General features: G+C 40.7%; 1 protein-coding gene across 5 annotated transcripts in view; it reads left to right on the top strand.

Moving 5' to 3' along the window:
- The window catches only part of hmcn1 (hemicentin 1), a 545,704-nt gene that overhangs the window by 431,585 nt on the left and 92,652 nt on the right, over positions 1–21,467 (top strand). For all 5 annotated transcript variants that reach the window (XM_059647829.1, XM_059647834.1, XM_059647832.1 and 2 more), the window contains 6 exons: positions 3,285–3,441; positions 10,421–10,542; positions 12,902–13,066; positions 15,071–15,178; positions 19,082–19,219; positions 19,478–19,612. In XM_059647829.1, the coding sequence (XP_059503812.1) occupies positions 3,285–3,441; positions 10,421–10,542; positions 12,902–13,066; positions 15,071–15,178; positions 19,082–19,219; positions 19,478–19,612 (825 nt within the window). The remainder of the gene's footprint in view (positions 1–3,284; positions 3,442–10,420; positions 10,543–12,901; positions 13,067–15,070; positions 15,179–19,081; positions 19,220–19,477; positions 19,613–21,467) is intronic.

The raw sequence follows: 21,467 nt of genomic DNA on the forward strand, positions 1-21,467 counted from the left end.
ATGAGCCATGGCCAAAGGGAACCAGCAAATTTTCTGTATTGATTGTGGAAGAGCTGGAACCTTGAGGGAAAAGTGCTGCTTAGAGGTAGAGGATCATTCAAGATGATGACTTCTGTTTGCTTTAGTCATATGACAGTGGTGATGAGAAATGCCTCATGTATTCTAGGAACAAAAACAAAGTTGCTGGAAAAGCTGAGCAGGTCTGGCAGCATCTGTGGAGGAGAAACAAAGTTAACGTTTTGGGTCTGGTTACCCTTCCTCAGAATTCATGTATCCTAGTCATATTGCTTGTGGCTCATTGAAGAGAAAAGAACAAAACCATAAGGTTTAAAGAAATTAGGAGTGAAACTTCCATGAAGCACATCATCATGACTGATACATCCAGGGATTTTCTCGAATGGGTTTATCATCTAACTATTCTTTTGTGATTGGTTTTAAAACTTCTAAATTCTTGATTTCGGAACGTTAACAGTTTCACCACTCCACATAGATGCGGCCAGACTTGCTGAGTTTCTCAAGCATCTTATGTTTTTATTCAGATATTCCCAGCACCACAGTACTTAGCTTTCATTTGTTTTACCAGAAACTTTTAAATTTGAAAACAGAAAATTACAATTTCCAAACAGAACACCCTTTTGTCTTTGTCACCACTATTCCTGATGCAGAGATATCAATTAAAGTTTTCAATTAAATTTTTATCAACAATAGAAACTTTGCAACTCAGGTGGGAGTAATCTCTCCAAGACATCTATTTTCACTTTGTCTGGTTTTGAACCAAAGGAAATTTGACAAACATACTTATAAATTCTATGAGAGATACTGGAGAATCTTAGATAACAAAGTATAGAGCTGGATGAACTCAGCAGGACAAGCAGCATCAGAGAAGCAGGAAAGCTGACGTTTCTGAAGAAGGGCCTAGGCCCAAAACGTCAGCCTTCCTGCTCCTCTGATACTGCTTGGCCTACTGTGTTCATCCAGCTCTACACATTGTCATCTCCATAAATTCTAAGACCATAAGACATAGGAGTGGAAGTGAGGCCATTCGGCCCATAGAGTCCACTCCACCATTTAATCACGGCTGATGGGCATTTCAACTCCACTTCCCTGCACTCTCCCCGTAGCCCTTAATTCCTTGTGAGACCGAGAATTTATCAATCTCTGCCTTGAAGACATTTAACATCGCGGCCTCCACTGCATTCTGTGGCAATGAATTCCACAGGCCCACCACTCTCTGGCTGAAGAAATGTCTCGTCATTTCCGTTTTAAATTTACCCCCTCTAATTCTAAGGCTGTGCCCACTGGTCTTAATCTCCCCGCCTAACAGAAACAACTTCCCAGCGTCCACCCTTTCTAAGCCATACATTATCTTGTAAGTTTCTATTAGATCTCCCCTCAACTTTCTAAATTCTAATGAACACAATCCTAGGATCCTCAGCTGCTCATCGACATTAAACCTACCATTCCAGGGATCATCTGTGTGAATCTCCGCTGGACACGCTCCAGCACCAGTATGTCCTTCCTGAGGTGTATGGCCCAAAATTGGACACAGTATTCTAAATGGGGCCTAACTAGAGCTTTATAAAGTCAAAGAAGCACATCACTGCTTTTATATTCCAACCCTCTTGAGATAAATTACAACATTACATTTGCTTTCTTAATCACGGACTCTACTTGCAAGTTAACCTTTAGACAATCCTGAACCAACACTCCCAGATCCCTTTGTATATCTGCTTTGTGAATTTTCTCACCATTTAGAAAATAGTCCATGTCTGTGTTCTTTTTTCCAAAGTGCAAGACCTCGCATTTGCTCACGTTGAATTTCATCAGCCATTTCCCGGACCACTCTCCTAAACTGTCTAAATCTTTCTGCAGCCACCCCATCTCCTCAGTACTACCTGCCTGTCCACCTATCTTCATATCATCGGCAAACTTCACCAGAATGCCCTCAGTCCCTCCATCCAGATCATTAATATATAAAGTGAACAGCTGCGGCCCCAACACTGAACCCTGTGGGACACCACTTGTCACCAGTTGCCATTCCGAAAAAGAGCCTTTTATCCCAACTCTCTGCCTTCTGTCTCTCAGCCAATCCTCAATCCAAGCCAGTAGCTCACCTCGAACACCATGGGCCCTCACCTTACTCAGCAGCCTCCTGTGAGGCACCTTATCAAAGGCCTTTTGGAAGTCTAGATAGATAACATCCACTGGGTTTCCCTGGTCTAACCTACTTGTTATCTCTTCAAAGAATTCTAACAGGTTTGTCAGGTACGACCTCCCCTTACTAAATCCATGCTGACTTGTTCTAATCCGACCCTGCACTTCCAAGAATTTAGAAATCTCATCCTTAACAATGGATTCTAGAATTTTACCAACAACTGAGGTTAGGCTAATGGGCCTATAATTTTCCATCTTTTGCCTTGATCCTTCCTTAAACAAGGGGGTTACAACAGCAATTTTCCAATCATCTGGGACTTTCCCAGACTCCAGTGACTTTTGAAATATCACAACCAAAGCCTCTGCTATTTCCTCAGCCACCTCCATCAGATGTAGCCCATCGGGGCCAGGAGATAATCAATTTTTAGACCTTTTAGCTTTTCTAGCACTTTCTCTTTTATAATGCCTACCACACTCAACTCTGCCCCCTGACTCTCCTTAATTGTTGGGATACTACTCATGTCTTCCACTGTGAAGATTGACGCAAAGTACATATTAAGTTCTTCAGCTTCTATGTTTTTCTTACCAGTTTCTAGCTAACTGTAAGTGCAATATGCAAATTACTAGGTCTTGCAGGGAGAAATATACCTTCCTACTTTGACTGAAATGGGCTTGTAAGTGCTGCCTCTAATATTACAATCCTTGATTTATTCATATTTCTTGTTAAGTTGGCCTTTGTGAGTTATGTGCTCTTTTTCTGTTTTTGAGCTAGAATCCACATTCATTGTGTAGTCTCTCATTAACTACCTTTCTGCAGCATAGTAAGAGATCTACTCTAATATAGATATGGTAAATTATTACAATGCTCAATTACAAGAGAATTTTATTTCTAAATGATAGATAAGGAGTTGTACAATTCATGTTTAACTTTGTTACCATTATGCATGAAGTTGTGCAGAATAACCATTGAGAAGCAGATGCCACTTCCTCTCACATTCGTCGACAGCAATTTGTGCAGAAACTTAAACTTCAATTGAGCTGACTCTATATGCAGATGTTACTCATTGCTACTTTTGGTCTCTGAAATCATTTTTATCAATATACAACAATGTTTTCTCTGATCCTCCTAGTTCCTCCATCTGTTGTTGCTGACATCAGCAATATCACCGTTCTTGTAAATGTTCAGACAACTCTGACTTGTGAAGCTACAGGCATCCCAAAGCCTACAGTCACCTGGAAGAAGAATGGGCGCTTACTCAACACTGATCAGAATCAGAATATGTACAGGTGATTAAATCTGGTTTTCTGGAGAAATGATTCCCTACGTTCACCATACCAAATATTTGAGCAGATTTACTCAAGGTCAGAAAGCAAAACATCAAAGGGTCATAGAACTTATGTAAATCTGTTAAATAAATCTAAGATGGCAGTGTAATCTTTAAGCCCCCAGAAAGGAGATGCAGGCTTTGATTGATTAATATGTGAATCCCAGAATTTCTTTCAAGTCACTGCCCTGAGATAATTAAAGTTTTATCAGTATACCAGAGGTGACATCTCAGGTTAGACAATGCGGTTTAGATGTGAGGCCTTGTTTAGAATCTGTCTGTGTTTTAACTTGGAGTCAGACTGGCTTTATTTCCAAAGCAGGAATTTATAAATTGCCACATTACCTAAAAATTGTGTGTTTTTTGAACAAATTATAATGTATAAACAAATTATAATTATAATTACAAATCTGCAAATGCAAATTCAGCTCACATGAGTGTGAGTGAGAGTGTGAGTGTGAGACACAGAGACCGATGTGACAGGGGGATGGGAACCAAATATTGGACAGAAAGGAGGTAGTAACGAAAGCCTGTAAGGAACTAGATAATGGAGTCAGTGTGACTAACGGGAATAGTAGTCGGGAAGCAGACGATGAACACAAAGGGACAGGTGGTCTGAGGTGCATTTGTTTTAATGCGAGAAGTGTAGTAGACAAGGCAGATGAGCTTAGGGCTTGGATCGGTACTTGGAAGTATGATGTTATTGCTATTACTGAGACTTGGTTGAGGGAAGTACATGATTGGCAACTAGTTGTCCCAGGATATCGCTGCTTCAGGTGGGATAGAGAGGGAGGTAAAAGGGGTGGAGGAGTTGCAGTACTGGTCAAAGACGATGTCACAGCCTTACTGAAGGAGGGCCCCATGGAGGGCTCAAGCAGTGAGGCAATATGGGTAGAACTCAGAAATAGGAATGATGCAGTAACAATGTTGGGGCTGTAGTACAGGCCTCCCAATAGTGAACATGAGATAGAGGTACAAATATGTGAACAGATAATGGAAATGTTTAGGAGAAACAGGGTGGTGGTGATGGGAGATTTTAATTTTCCCAACATTGACTGGGATTTACTCAGTGTTAGGGGTCGAGACAGAGCAGAATTTATAATGTGTGTCCAGGAGGGTTTTCTGGAGCAGTATGTATGTAGTCCAACTTGGGAAGGGGCCATACTGGACCTGGTGTTGGGGAATGAACAAGTGGTTGAAATTACAGTCGGGGACTGCTTTGGAAATAGCGACCACAATTCCGTAAGTTTTACAATACTCATGGACAAGGATGGGAGTGGTCCTAAAGGAAGAGTTCTAAACTGGGGGAAGGCCAACTATACCAAGATTCGGCAGGATCTGGGGAATGTAGATTGGGAGAAACTGTTTGAAGGTAAATCCACATTTGATATGTGAGATACTTTTAAGGAGAGGTGGATTGGCGTGCAGGAGAGACATGTTCCTGAGAAAATGAGAAATAGAAAAAGCAAGAATAGGGAACCATGAATGACAGGTGAAATTTTGAGACTAGCCAAGAGGAAAAAGGAAGCATACATGAGGTCTAGGCGACTGAAGACAGACGAAGCTTTGGAAGAATATGGGTAATGTAGAGTGAATCTGAAACGAGGGATTAAGAGGGCTAAGAGAAGACATGAGATATTGCTGGCAAACATGTTTAAGGAAAATCTCAAAGCCTCTTATTCATATATAAAGAGCAAGAGGGTAACTAGAGAAAGGATTGTCCCACTTAAGGACAAAGAAGGAAAGTTATGCGCTGAGTCAGAGAAAATGGGTGATATTCTTAATGAGTACTTTGCATTGGTATTCACCAAGGAGAGGGACATGACAGATGTTGAGGTTAGGGATAGATGTTTGCTTACTCTAGGTCAAGTTGATATAAGGACGGAGGAAGTGTTGGGTATCCTAAAAGACATTAAGGTGGGCAAGTCCCCTGGTCCAGATGGGATCTATCCCAGGTTATTGAGGGAAGCAAGAGAGGAAATAGCCGGGGCCTTAACAGATATCTTTGCAGCATCCTTAGACACAGGTGTGGTCCCAGAGGACTGGAGACTTGCTAATGTTGCCCCCTTGTTTAAGAAGGGTAGCAAGGATAATCCAGGTAATTATCGACCAGTGAGCCTGACGTCAGTGGTTGGGAAGCTACTGGAGAAGATACTGAGGGATAGGATCTATTCCCATTTGGAAGAAAATGGGCTTATCAGTGATAGGCAACATGGTTTTGTGCAGGGAAGATCATGTCTTACCAACTTAATAGAATTATTTGAGAATGTGACAAAGTTGATTGATTGAGGGAAAGGCTGTAGATGTCATATACATGGACTTCAGTAAGGCGTTTGATAAGTTTCCCCATGACAGGCTGATGGAGAAAGTGAAGTCACATGGGGTCCAGGGTGTGCTAGCTAGATGGATAAAAAAACTGGCTGGGCACAGGAGACAGAGAGTAGTAGTAGAAGGGAGTTTCTCAAATTGGAGACCTGTGACTTGTGGTATTCCACAGGGATCTGTGCTGGGACCACTGTTGTTTATGATATACGTAAATGATTTGGAAGAAGGTGTAGGTGGTCTGATCAGCAAGTTTGCAGATGACACTAAGATTGGTGGAGTAGCAGATAGTGAAGGGGACTGTCAGAGATTACAGCAGAATATAGATAGATGGGAGAGTTGGGCAGATAAATAGCAGAAGGAGTTCAATCCGGGCAAATGCGAGGTGATGCATTTTGGAAGGTCTAATTCAAGGGCGAACTATACAGTCAATGGAAAAGTCCTGGGGAAAATTGATGAACAGAGAGATCTGGGTGTTCAGGTCCATTGTTCCCTGAAGGTGGCAGCGTGGGTCAATGGGGTAGTCAAGAAGGCATACAGCATGCTTTCCTTCATCGGATGGGATATTGAGTACAAGAGTTGGCATGTCATGTGACAGTTATATAAGACTTTGGTTCGTCCACATTTGGAGTACTGTGTACAGTTCTGGTCGCCACATTACCAAAAGGATGTGGATGCTTTGGAGGGGGTGCAGAGGAGGTTCACCAGGATGCTGCCTGATATGGAGGGTGCTAGCTATGAAGAGAGGTTGAGTAGATTAGGATTATTTTCATTAGAAAGACGGAGATTGAGGGGGGTCCAGATTGAGGTCTACAAAATCATGAGGGGTATAGATAGCAAGAAGCTTTTTCCCAGAGTGGGGGACTCAATTACTAGGGGTCATGAGTTCAAAGTGAGAGGAGGAAAGTTTAAGGGAGATATGCGTGGAAAGTTCTTTACGCAGAGGGTGGTGGGCGCCGGGAACGCGTTGCCAGCGGAGGTGGTAGACGCAGACACGTTAGTGTCTTTTAAGAAATATCTGGACAGGTACATGGATGGGCAGGGAGCAAATGGACACAGACCCTTAGAAAATAGATGACAGGTTAGACAGAGGATCTCGATCAGCGCAGGCTTGGAATTTTCTTTGTTCTTTGTTTGAGAGTGTGTATAGTGTTGTGGAGTCACCTGTAGTGTGCTATGAATCCAAGACCCTGGTTGACATTGACATCATGAGAACCGAACTTGGCTATTTCCCCCCCCCCCCACCCCCAACTTTGTTTGAGGACTCTATTATAGATCCTGGCGTCCGCCTTGGATAATTTTCTGCCAATAATGGCCTGTTTAAGGTTTGGTGGTTATTTGAAGGCGCAGGGAAGAACTTGATGAGGTGCTCATTGTCAACAATAATGTGTTGAAGGCTGCGAAGAACTTGACGTAGTTTCTCTGGTCCCGGGAAGTACTGGACAATAAAGGAGTGCCTTATTGGTTGTATCCTGTGTATGTCTTCTGAGGAGGTCACTCCGTTTTTTTTTGCTGTGGTACATCGGAGCTGTTAATCGATGAATTGAACATTGTATCCTGTTCCAATGAGGGTGTCCTTCAACAACTTCAGGTATCTATCACATTCCTGCTCATCTGAACAGCTCCTGTGTATGGGTAGGGTTTGAACATAGGGAGTGGCTTTTTTTAAACATGTTTAGGGTGGAAGCTAGAGAAATGCAGCATTGTGAGGTTATCTGTAGGCGTGCAGTAGAGTGAGGTGCTGTGGTGTCTGTCCTTGAAGGAGATACATGTGTCCAAGAATGAGACTGATTCTGAAGAGTCTAGTAATCATGGTAAGTCTGGTGGGATGAAACTTGTTGATATCACTATGTAGTTGTTTCAGTGATTCCTCACCATGAGTCCAAAGGAAGAAAACATCATCAATGTATCTGGTGTATAGTATTGGTCGGAGGTTTTACGCAGCAAAGAAGTCTTGTTTGAATTTATGCACAAAAATGTTGGTGTATTGAGGATCAAATCTGGCTCCCATGGCTGTTCTGTGTGTCTGGATGAAGAACTAGTTGTCAAAGGTGAAGACTTGGTTGAGGATGAAGCAGATGAGTTGTAAGATCGTGTCTAGAAATTGGCAGTTGGTGGTGTTGAGTACTGAGGCTGTTGCAGCGATGTTGTCCTCACAGAGGATGCTGGTTAAGAGTGCTGAAACATCCATTCTGATGAGGAATGTTCCTGGTTTGATTGGTCAATGTGTGCTAAGTTTCTGTAAGAAATCTGTAGTGTTGTGGCAGAAGCTGGGGGTTCCCTGTACAATGGGTTTCAAGATGACCTCAACATTCCCTTGGAGGGCAATCTCTCTCTCTCTGTCTCTCCCCCATCAGCGCCCCCCCCACACGCACGCACACACACACACACACACACACACACACACACACACACAAAATCTATTTTGTTCAAAAAGTGCACAATTTATAGGCAGTCAATATGGCATTTTATAAATGCCAACTTTGGAAATAAAACCAGTCTGACTCCATGGTAAAACACAGATTCTAAACAAGGCCTCACACCTAAAATGCATTGTCTGACCTGAGATGTCACTTCTGGTATACTACTTTATTTATCTCAGGGCAGTGACTTGAAAGAAATTCTGGGATTTGCATATTAATCAATCAAAACCCTCATCTCCTTTCTAACTACTTAAAGATTTACAGCCATCTTAGGTTTATTCAACAGATTCACATCAGGTCTATGACCCTTTGATCTTATGCTTATAAATTCTGTGTCCAATGTCACCTCTCACACTAACAACTGAAGAAGGAGCGAGATTCTGAAAGCCCATGTTTCCAAACAAACCTGTTGGACTATAACCTGGTGTCATGAGATTTTGACCTTGTCCATCTCACTCCAGCACTGGCACCTTTACATACATGTTTGAATGGCATGGGCTATTTTACTATCAAAGATGATGTCATGTTTTACCTGATGTGTTATAAAGTATGTACCAAAAAAATAGAGAGACTATGCCACAGGCAGCCACCAACTTCTTGATTAATGTACCCAAAGCTAAATTGCAGTGAGCAAAGCTGAGCTGGCTCTGCTGTGCAAGAACACATACTACTGGACAAATAGCTAACAAGTAATACTGCAGGACCAATCTAGTGAGTAAACTAGACAAATACAGATTTTTCTAAATTAAATTCTTTTAAAAAATCCAAACATTTTGTTAATGTTAATTTTGGACTCCAGTATAACTCAGCGCGGTTCAGCAAAACATCTTTTTCTCCAATATAAAGCTTCAAGCTTGAATCTTCGGCTCATGCCATACAACAGAGCAAAGGTAATGATAAGGCAGTATAGTGACTCTTACACCACCTGCCACCCTCTTTTTTTCCAGTTAAGGTAGCCTGTTTTCACCAAGGAATTAGATATAGTCTTGGGGCTAAAGGCATCAAAGGGTATGGAGTGGGACCAGGAACAGGGCACTGAGTTGGATGATCAGCCATGATCATGTTGAATGGCAGAACAGATCTGAAAGGTTGAATGGCATACTTATCCTATTTTCTACGTTTCTATGTAAGCACTCACTGACCAGGTTCATATGGAATAAAGCTAGGGTGCCTGTGAATCCTTATTGCAGTATGAGTCACTGCCTTCAGGAGCAGGGTAAATGGGAGAACAAAAGGTTAACATTATGGCCCTAACTAACACAAAGAATCTTTGGCATTGTTTTTATATAATAAAGTTAATTCAGGAAAATCATTTGACCAAATCTTACACCTACGACCCTCTGTACAATATTAACTATATATGACATTTTATGATGTGTCCAGGTAAAATGCAAAGCAATGACATTTTCTTCAATTTTCACATTTTCACCCAAATAGAGGAAAGGCATTGATATAGTATAAAATATTGGGAAGACCTACTTATAACACTGGCCCACTTGCAGTATTAGCACATTTTTCCTTCCATTATTTGTGAAACTGCTCATTAGCTTATGAAATAACATAACTTGATCATTCTGAGAAAGTTACATTTTCTTGCAGATAATTGCTGGGCATCATTAGTGTTTTAAGAAAATCTAGAATGATTATACTCATTCTGTGATCAGCTATTTCCCATTCATCAGTAACCTCCAGCAAGACTCTGGGTCCATGTGCCATTCAGCCCCTGCTTTGACTTTTCTTAAGAGTGTATGCAGGAATATTGTTTCATCTGCTTTTTTTTTGGCATGGTCACTCAGGTTGTCAGAGTTACGAATGATATCATACCAATGGGCTTTAGTTTGCATAACTTGTCCATACCACCAGTTAAACAGCTTACCAGGTCATCAGTTACTGAAGTCAAAAAGCATATCCCATCTGTTTGTGTTTTGGTGTGCTGGGGCATTACTAAGTGGGGTTTAAGCAAGTTTGTGGGCATAACAGAAAGGTAACACTGACCTAGAGAAGACAGTTTTCTGTTTGAATGAGAATGCAATTTATCAAGTGGGCCTGTGTTAGGTAGAAAATTAAAGGTTTAAAACTGTAAGACTTCATTTTAGTCATTAGCTACTTGCAACGGAAGTAAGGATAAAGACAACAATGAGACAAAGTAAAAGATACACACCAAGAACAATGAGCTATTCTTCTTTCTCTCTGCAGACTGCTTTCATCTGGCTCCCTTGTAATCATCTCACCCACGATAGAAGACACTGGACACTATCAGTGTAAAGTCTCGAACTATGCTGGGGAAGATCAGAGATCTGTCAGACTTACTGTACAAGGTAGGTACTGACAATTTAATATGGGTTAGATTCTTGATGGTGTCACGCAGAATACTTTCATTTCCTCCAAAACGTGTTAATCAGATTTAGTTGGTGGACACAAATTCAGTTGTACTCCTACCTATTGGAGCAGACTGAAACGGTCACTTATTGGGTTTGCAGGTGTCTAATAGTAAGATGAGTCTCTGCAAATAAAAATTTACAGTCATGTAAAGATTAGCGTCCAATTTTTTTCTTGCATATCTGGCTGTCTATATTATGACAGCAGACACCTGCTGAATGTCTTTTTGTGCAATTTTTAATGTATTCAATCCATTCATTTTGGATGGCTTTAACAGTGTGTGACAATGGTGTATGCATAGCTTAGTATACTGGTAAGGGAAATTAAACCCTTGCATATTTTGGTGCATTGACAAATGTATTAATAATCTGTTGATAGATTGTTGAAGAAAATCAATGGATGTTATTCCATGAAATGCTAATGAAAGTGATTAGAACGTTCTTTGTATCAGCCCAATATTTTGTGAATGATCATTTGATTTGAAATGTATTCTCCATTGAACAATGCAGAACTGAAAGACTTGAATAAAAAACTGTTGGCTCTAAATTGCTGTCTCCTCAAGGAATATTGAGTTCTGTATGTCCTTAGAGTTATCAGATTACCCAAGTGGTGGCTAAATTTTGTTCCTGACATCTTTTAAGAAAATGTAAAATGAATTTTATGTCCAGTGCTTTCATGTTTTAAGACCTTAGTTCAGATTCAGTGCAATCATACTGTAGATTGTACAACAGTTACCTATTGTGTCTCATTCCCCCTTTTACTATGGTGAACAACTTACTGTAAATGTATCTCTAAATTTGGAAATAATAATTAATTGGTTAAAGATTTAAATTGGGATAAATCAACCAGTTAGTGTGTGTAACATAGAGAATGCTGGAGAAACTCAGATTTGGCAGCATCTGTGGAGAGAGAAGTAGAGTTACCATTTCGAGTCCAGTTTGACTCCTCTTCAGAACTAGGGGAGTAGATATGGTTCTCTGCAGCAGAGTCCTGAAAGCTGTGTTACCTATGTGGTGCCAAGGATTCTCTAAGCAAAAAAAAAATCAACAGATAAGCAGCTTTAGGGTATAAAAAGCCAAAGCCTCAGGTGGAAGAAGGGATTGTCAGTGCCTTGATTGGAAGATGACAGTTGTTCCAGGCTCATGTGATGACTTGGCCATCTTTGTTCTCTATTAATAACTGTTGGAAGCAGACGAGTTTTCTAGGCAGAGAAAGACAGCTTTCATGAGGGAGAGAAAATGGCCATCAAACAGCCAGACTGCTGAAATTTACCAGGCCATGAGAAAGGCCACACCATAACTCCTTGAAAGAGTAACAAAGGACTTTGTCTCTCCTCTACCTCATTCCATCCACAAGCTTACCTGTGAAAACAACCAATGACAGATCAACTTTGGAAGCCATTCTCGCAACTAAAATGTTTCTGCAATTCCAAATCCTTTTCTGACAATATATCATCTTGACTCTGCCGGCAAGCAGTAAAATGGAAACTGAATTCTGTTTACATTTTTTTCCAAGTATTCTTTATCTGTACCTAGGTTGCGTATGTTTGAGAGAGAGAGTGAGATGTAGTTTTCTTCAGTAAGACCCACAGCAAGGATGGGAAGTATAAACAAACATTTTCCATTATAAAATACAAAAGGCTTACGCCGATTTATTTCAAGTTGATCAATCCTGTCCAAGCGTAAGAAACACATACAGTCACATCCCAATACATCAATCATTAGCGAAATTGAAGAAACGCCTTAAAACTGTCCGGACAGAATGAAAAAAACAAGGTAGTTTTCAGAGGAGATTGCAGGGATGTTGCCAGGACAAAGAATTTTAGCAATGAGGAAAGATTAGGTAAACTGAGCTTGTTTTCTTTGGAAGATAGGAGGCTTCAGGAAAATTAAGCTGAGATGAATAAATTAGGAAGAGCTGAAAGTATATAGTGAAGACCTATTTTCCTTAGCAGAGAGATCAACAACTAGGGGACATAAATTTATATCAGTTCTTTGGGTCTGGAACTCCACGTAAAAGGGTGACAGAGGCATAAACTCTCATCTCATTTAAAAAATACATGGATGTGTTAGAAGTACCATAACCAGTGAGGCTATGCAGCAAGAACTGGAAAACCGAAAGGCAACTTAAACCTTTTCTTGGCCAGACATAGCTGGTGGCCAAAATGACAGCCTCCCGTGCATTTCTAAAATTCAATAAATACATTGACCCTGCAGACCAGTCTCTACTCTATTTCTTCTATGTTATTTAGCTGGAACAAACTGAATTGAAGGTCATTTTTAATATTCTTCTATTTAGTTCCCCCTTCAATTGCTGATGAAGCTACAGATTTATTGGTAACAAAGTTATCACCAGCTGTAATTACGTGCACAGCCTCTGGTGTCCCAGCACCAACCATCCATTGGACCAAAGATGGAGTCAAGCTGCCACGCAAAGGAGAAGGCTACCTTATTCTATCCACAGGTAAGAGCCACTCGGTTAATACATTGCTAAAGGGCAGGAGTTATTGGAGATGCATAAGTTGACCAGTATCTAAAGAGAATAATATTTTCACATTTATCAAAACAGATGAACCAGCCAAATCCAAAATATTAACTCCGTCTTTTCAATCATATGCTGATAAGCCTGTATTTAATATATTTATTTTCCAAATTTCCATTGCTTTCTTGTTGCTTGCTTCAACACATCCCTACGTATTTACAAATTGAAGTCTTATTTATGCTGATATATCTGTATGCTAAGTCACTACACAAAACTAGATTTTACTTATGCAAACTTTCCTATACAGATCTTCTCTAATAGTGATTGCACCAGTATCTCAATTAATGTTGTTTAACTATGCTAACGCGAATCAGCAAGATGGGGAACTATATGACCATTGATTGAAAGCAAGAGTAAGCAGATATGGGTTTGGTAAAGTCAGGGTCGGTGGAAGGGGGTAGATCAATGTGCCTTTTCTCTCAGTCCAGTAATTGCTTCATACTTCAACGCAGCAAAAGTTTTCTGTAATGATAATTGGTAAAGTTATTACACTTATAATAAATAGTCTGTCGAGTTAAGACATTGCAACACAGCTTGGCTGAGTGGAATACCCCAGCCTGTGGCATGTATAAAGTCATGGACAGATGAATCCACAGGAACTCTCACTTGGCTGCACAAGCTGGAATTCCAGGTTTCTGAACTTGAGCAGCAATAGGAGTCACTGTGCACCTGCAAGGCAGAGAACCACATGGAAAATGCATTTACAGAGTCAGAGCATGCAGGCAGATTTGGGATGGGAATGACCACCAGGCAGTCCAAGAGAACCAGGCAGATATAAATGCTAATGACACATATGCTAATGACACAAAACAAGTCAGGAATGTGAATTATGAGGACATTCTAAGAAAGCTTCAAGCAGACTTAACAGACTAAGTGAATGGGCAAGAACATGGCGGAGGTAAATAAGTGTGATATTATCCACTTTAGTGGAAAATACAGAAATACAGATATTTCTTAAATAGTGAGAAGTTGGGAAGCGCAGGTGTCTAACAGGGCCTGGGTGTCCTTGCTCCTGAGTCAGTAAAAGATAGCATGCAGATGCAGAAATCAGTAAGGAAGGCCAACAGCATGTATTAGCCTTCATCAAAGGAATTTTGAGTACTCAAATAAAGATATTTTGCTACCGTTGAATTAAGCATGGGTGATGCCATACCTGAAGTATTATGTATCGTTTGGATGATCTAATTTTAAAAAGGATATACCTACCACAGAGGTTCATCAGATTAATCCCTGAAATGTCAGGTTTGCTTACTGAGATGACATTGAGGAAACTGACCCTTTATTATACCGAGTGTCAAAGAATAAGAGGTGATCTCGTTGAAACTTACAAAATTCTTAAATGTTATACAGGATGGATATAGATAGGATTCTTACTGTGGTTATGACCTTCAGAATCAGGGAACATCATCTCAAAAATGTGGTAGTCCATTTAAGACTGAGAAGAAGAGAAATTTCTTCATTTAGAGGATCGTGAATCTTTGGAATTCTGAATCCCAGAGGGGTAGTGAAGGTCAATCTCTGAGCATGGTCAAGCCAGAAATCGAGATAGCTCAGCAAAGTGGCATTGAGGCAGATGATCTGCCTTGATCTTAATTGAAAGATGGAGCAGGTTTGATGGGCTGAATGGACTCCTCTGTTCCTAAGAATGTGAACAGTAAGCAGACCCAATAGTTCATGAACATATACAGTCACAAGTAAGAAATCAAATTGGCCTGCAAGAAGCTATTTTTCATATTTCAACAATTAACAGGAAATTTTTATGTATTTTATTACTCTGTTACATTTATGTTCACATATGTAGATGCCCAGGGTCCTCCATCAGAAATGTCATTTTGATTCACTTGTTTGCACATTAAAACAATAAATATAAAACTAGTTATAGTTATTCTGTAGTCAACATGTTCTTTCAACCTCTTATTCATTCAGGAACTATTGATATCAGTACTGCCCACCTCAGCCATACGGGAAAATACACGTGTATTGCAAAGAATGCTGCTGGCAGTGCGCACAGGCAAGTCAACCTTCGAGTACAAGGTAAGCACTCACTAATTATATACACTTCTGTTTCATTTATTGGGAATAATTTGTCATATCGGATAAGTGATCAATCATGCTTGCTCATAGTTCCTTATTTCTCAATCACCAATATGCCAAATTATTTAATTAGGGAATAGGAGAGCAAGTGAGTGTCTGAGAAAACAGCAAGTAGCATATAGTATACTGCATTAAGAAGAAAAAGTTTTCTCCTCTGATGTGAATGCTTTTAAAATCATCAGACTTATTAATGGAGAAAATTACCTATATGTGTTCATTTTGAATATTGTATGATTGACAGTCTGGGGCCGAGCATACCTGTTCCACTGATGATCTCTAAGCATACCCCTGAAACTCTGCTTGTGCAATCAGCTTACCTTGAACATATTTGGTTGGGTCTGGCATTGTACGCATCTGAATCTTCATTTAGGCCATGATTTTCCCCTCCCTAAGATGACAGAAATCTCACATCACATGAGAAGCATATTCACAAGCTTCTGCATCTTATTAATTGTACAACTTCACTTTTCCAATTAACTTGTCCCCAGTCAAGAAACTTGACACTTCAAAACCTAACTGTAAAAACCAGGCACTCTCTATTAAGTTGGGACCTCTGCCTTGATCTATCCACACCATATCAGCCTGCAATCTTCAGGCTGCTTGTTATTGGGCAGGCACAGGCAGCTGTTGTTCTGTCACAGAAGGCTTTTCTGGACAGATTCTGGAAACAGTCCCAGACTCAGAAGTGTCTTTGCAGGCAGAGACAGCCAGCAGCTTCACACAGAGACAGCAGCTTGTGGTAGTGGAAAAAAGTAAAGGGGACTGAAATAACTCCATGAAAGCTAAGATCTTGTCACCAAGTCACCCTTTATTTATGTGCGCATGGTGCATGACACGGACCCAATTAGCTCAGAGACAGCTCCTAGAGAGAGCTGAACACCTGACATACCTGTTTCTATCCATCAGCCAGGATTCCCTGATTGGACCAGGTTAACAGTCCCAATCAGAGAACTCATTCTGTAATGTCCACCTGGCTGACATTGTTCCAGTCACTACAAAGAAACATGTATTAGTTAGGGAGCTGCAATATGTGCTTCATCAACTAGTCCTTTGCCTTCCAAATTTTGCACTGCAAAAGGGGAATTGCATTGGCTGAGAAAGAAATGCAGGAGCAAGAGGAATCCTCTTAAGGTGAAGGTGAGGATGCTGAGATGAGCCAGGAGGAGCATCAAATGAAGACAGCAGGGTACAAGTCTGGAGAGCCTGAAGGACCAGAATAAACTTTTAGCCACTTGTTTATAAGATGGCTGTGCTGAGTGGAAGATAATAAAGTGTGAATCTGGATGAACACAGCAGGCCAAGCAGCATCTCAGAAGCACAAAAGCTGACGTTTCGGGCCTAGATGAGACTTTCTATTTATAAATTCTCATTTAATTTGGTCAGTTGCTGAACAACACTCTCCTTGATTTATTAGGCTTCGGGCAGCATGGTAGTTAGTACTGCTACCTCACAGCACAAATGATGCAGGTTTAGTTCCAACCTTGGGTGACTATGTGGAGTTTGCACATTCTCCCTGTATTTGCATGGGTTTCCTCCCACAGTCCAAAGATGTGCAGGTTAGGTGGATTGACCACTCCAAATTGCCCATAGTGTTCAGGGATGTGCAGGTAATGTGGGTTAACTATAATAAATATGGGGTTATGGGGATAGAATGGGATGCTTTCAGATGGTTGGTGCAGACTCAATAGGCCAAATAGCCTCTATCTGTACTGTCAGGATTCAATGATTTTACATTTCTAAACATTGGACTTGCTGCTCTTGAACATTTTATTCAATAGATCAATGATCAATTCTTTCAAGTAATCCTCATGGAAGCAAAGTGTCTATGTTAGTGTTAGTGATAAAATAGCTATGATTAGTTTGCACTGCTTAGTATTTAGTGATCACTAAGTCAAAGATAGGAGTCTGTGTTAAGAGGTCACTCCCTCATGAGGACTCCCAAGTTTTCAGTCATCATGAGAATGTTCCTCCTGAGCTCCATAATTATCCCCTCAGTGCTTCAGAGTGTGTTGACATGATGGAGATGCCTGAGCATCCTCTCTGATAGAACTTAAATTGCAATGGGCTGCAGTTTGTGAATTATTCTCTCAAGAATATTGCACAGTCAGGGAAACTGGACATGTGATTGTCCATTGGCTATCTAACAGCTTTCAATGTTACAGCATTCCTTCGTAAAGCCCAGACAGAACAAACTTTTCCCTCCTAAAATGATGGATTCCACCATGTCTCACAAGGTATATTCAAATGATGAATAATTTGACTCCTCCGTTTCCATGTCCTTTAGCCTCAAAGTCTTTGAAATTCATCTGTAGTGCCTTGGCTGCACTTTAATTATGGACAGGAACCAATGTTTGTCAATTACAGTGCTACACGTCTTTATGCTGTTTGAAAATGCTCCACCATCTCTTACATCATTTCACTTGAGTGACAATAAGACTAAAGCTACATTTGTATGGAATATTAATTTTAAAAAGGAGCTGCCTTTCCATCGTGATTGAACATCTTTGACATCAGTGTGCCGTCAGACTTTTTTCTTCTTAAAATCGATCCCCGCCCCCATTACTTCTAGGTGCAGGCCCGACATCCACATCTGAGCTAGAACAAGCCTGCTGCGTGGCACTGTTTTGTTGACTTTGAACACATAGATGGTTGTCCCCTGGCGGCGTTAGGCCGGAGGAACCTGGCCTGTTTAGAGACTCCTGCTCAGATGTAGCCTCGTCTACCTCAGCTTGACCTGCTGCAGGCATTTGGGGTGACAGGCATGGAGATGATAGAGGAGCAGGGTACCTCTGTTGTACCCTGAGAAGAAGCTGCCAGGATGCTTGTCTCTCAAAGGAAGAGTCAACTGGCGTGATGCTGAAGGCCACTGATCCACACTCGCATGGATATTGATGCAGAACACTCATGGTCATGGAACAAAACAATGGAGTGCAAATCTGAATGGCTGCATTTCATTTATGCACAGAGTGTTCTGCTGGGCATGTGTGTTCTATGCAGCTGCCACTCTTCGAACAGAGAAAACCATCACAGTAGTGAAATTGTGGAAGGACTCCTTCTCTTTAGGTCCAGCCTACCATGGGCCTTTGGCTCACCTGCTTGATGTTCTTATTCCTCTCTCTGCAGGTTGGCAATGTAATGGCCGAGTATAGTGGCACATATCTACATGGGATTGAGCAGGTCCCTTGTCTCCAGCAATCATAGGTGCATCATAGGGGTCAAAGAATTTGATGTAGAATTAGCTTTGTCACATGTACTCAAATGAAAAGTTTACCAGTTGCCAATTATGGTATCATCTTAGGTACAATGTTCTTCAGAAAATAAATGAGAAAAATAAAGAAATAAAAAGTTCAGCATTACAGATTGTAGGAATAAATCACAAAATAGAGTCATAGAATCATAGATGAACAAAATGTTCAGAACAATAGCCCTTCCACCCAGTCCAGAATACCAATCACCTCGGAAGTCCATGCTGAAGTCATGCCAGGCCAAAACGCTGCCACACCAGGAGAATAAACGATGAGTGTTTGAAGGATAACCAACCAGACAGTTAGTAATTTCCAAAGCATAGTTTTGGCAAACAGCTTTGGGTAATTCTAGTTCTGTATTTTGCTTTGAAAGACCTCTGTACATAAGCTGATTGCAATTCGCGAATTTTGTACTTTTACATCATGCAGCACAATGATCTTCAATTACAATAGGTTAGTTCAGGATTAGAGTTTAACAACGAACATTAGGACAAGAACGTGCTTTTTATGTAAAGCTTGTAGTTAAAATATACTATTCTTGTTTTGATTAGATTGTAGTTTTAAAATTTTTAAAATTGTGATTCCATTTTCCACTCAGAACTTCCTGTCATTCAAACTCAGCCAAGCAGTCTGGATGTGATTCTGAACAATTCCATTATTCTTCCATGTGAGGCCACTGGCACACCAACCCCTACTATTACCTGGCAGAAGGAAGGCATCAGCATTAACACAGAAGGTAAAATAGTTAGAACTACCATATTCCATAAATGTATTCCAGTTCACTGAATTCTGGGAATATTCATGAGTTTGCCAGTTATGGATAAACACTAGTCACGTTGGACTATATCCTCTTACATCAGATACTTGTTCCAGAATGAATGAAGTCAGGGATTGGTAGAATTTCTCCAGAAACTCAATCATAGTTTATTATTTACTCAGTGTGTTGTGTATCAGTACTTTGCAAGCTAAAGCTTTGAAGCTTTTACTTGTACAGGAGGTGATTACACTGTTCTTCCCAATGGAGGTCTTCAGATTACTCGAGCTGCAGTAAAGGATACTGGAACATACCTATGTGTTGCACAGAACCCAACAGGCACAGCTCTGGGAAAAATAAAACTGAGGGTACAAGGTAAGTTGCAAAAAAAATGTAATCATTAAGGTAGTTTGTTTCAGAAAAGGCACGTTACCTCAATAGACAACTGCATTTTTTTTAATAGTTTGGATCAAGATTCATGTTTTTATTAATTTCCTTTAGTGAATGTTTATGTAATGATTATTTCTGAAGTCTTCTCTTGGTGATGACAGCTGGCAGCTGTAGTATCACTTGGCCCTACAAAGCTTGGGAATGAAATGAAGGAAAACCAAACCCAACAGCAACACAGATTTGACCATGAGTTACTTAGGCACAAACATGTGATTTGCATATGTAGTTCCAAGGTGTGGGAATGTCAATAGCGTGGATAGAATGGAAAAGCTGGTGTTGTTCTCTTCAGAGAAGGTAGTCCCAGAGACTGACATCCCACAGCAGCTGGATACATTATTCCTGGACACATATTCCAGAACTGACCTACATTGGAAACATAAGCAAAACAGGTCCTTTACTCTGAGAACTGTTGCAAGTGGCATCTCCAGCGGATGAGCGCTGCACAAAATTTCCACACAGTGAGACATGCAGAGCTGTATACCTGGAGCCATTTCTGTTGGATTCATTGAGCATTGCCCTCGTCATCTGCACCAAACTGGTGAAGATGCCACAATGGCTAAAGATGACCACTTCACAAGGGTGAGTACCTGCTGTGCTGCAATCCACTTCACATTCCAGACTCTCATTAATCATGAAATTTACAAGGTACTCCATTCAGTGCATTGTAATACTGACATGACAGATCATGAGGTGATGGTGCACCTTCCACACACCATTGCAAGTTTCACAAGTTATGGACTTCTTTTAGCCAGCATTCCTCTCTTTTTAAGTCACTTCCATTAGCATCTCAATGATGCAGAAGTTAATGTTCAGTTTTTAATGACCAATGACATCGTGTAAATGGCCTTTGAGCAATGTTAGAACCCGAAGCACATTCACTCTGGGAATGGATGATGAAATACTTTCAAATTTAATGTAACCACACAAGTATCATATACTTCCCCCTTTAACGTCCTAATGTGTAGCAGACACGGATCTCCCACACTTTCATCCATCAAACTGACACTGACTCTGCCCAACTGGGCGTTGTCTCATCCATTTTGCAGTTGCAGTTAACATCCAGTGAACAGCAGGTGATGAGAAGGAACTCAGCTCAGGGACACCAGCGGCATCAGGCTTCACCTGGCTACCAACTGACACCCCAGAGACTCCATCTGGGGCAAATGATCATAATTTGATTAGTTTTAAAATAATTATGGAAAAGGATAGAACTGATGGAACAAAAAAATTAGAGTTCTAAATTGGAGTAAGGACAACTTTGACAGTGTTAGACAGGAATTTTGAATGGGGGAGGCTATTCACAGTTAAAGGTATAGTTAGGAAGTGGAAGGCCTTTAAGAATGAGATGATGAGAGTTCAGCGACAGTGTGTTCCCATTAGTGCAAAGGGGAATGCTGGTAGGTGTAGGAAATACCGGACGACTACAGAAATTAAGGTTCTGGCCAAGAAAAAGGAAGCACTTATCAAGTATAGACAGCTGCGATTGAGTAAATTCTATGAAGAATCTACGGGCAGTAGGAGTATACTTAAGAAGGAAATCAGGAGGGCAAAAATGTGCCATGAGATGGTTTTGTCAAAGAGAATGACAGAGGATCCAAGAATTTGACGCAAAAGAGTAACTAGGGAGAGAATAGGGCCTCTTAAAGATCAAGGAGGTCGTCTTTGTGTTGAACTACAGAAGATGGGCGAGATACCAACCTAGCATTTTGTGTCAGTATTTACTGTAGAGAAGGACATGGAAGCTAGAGATTATGGGGAAAGAAACGGTGATATCTTGAGA

Source organism: Stegostoma tigrinum, chromosome 8 (genome assembly GCF_030684315.1).
Source record: "Stegostoma tigrinum isolate sSteTig4 chromosome 8, sSteTig4.hap1, whole genome shotgun sequence".
Classification (NCBI taxonomy): Eukaryota; Metazoa; Chordata; class Chondrichthyes; order Orectolobiformes; family Stegostomatidae; genus Stegostoma; species Stegostoma tigrinum.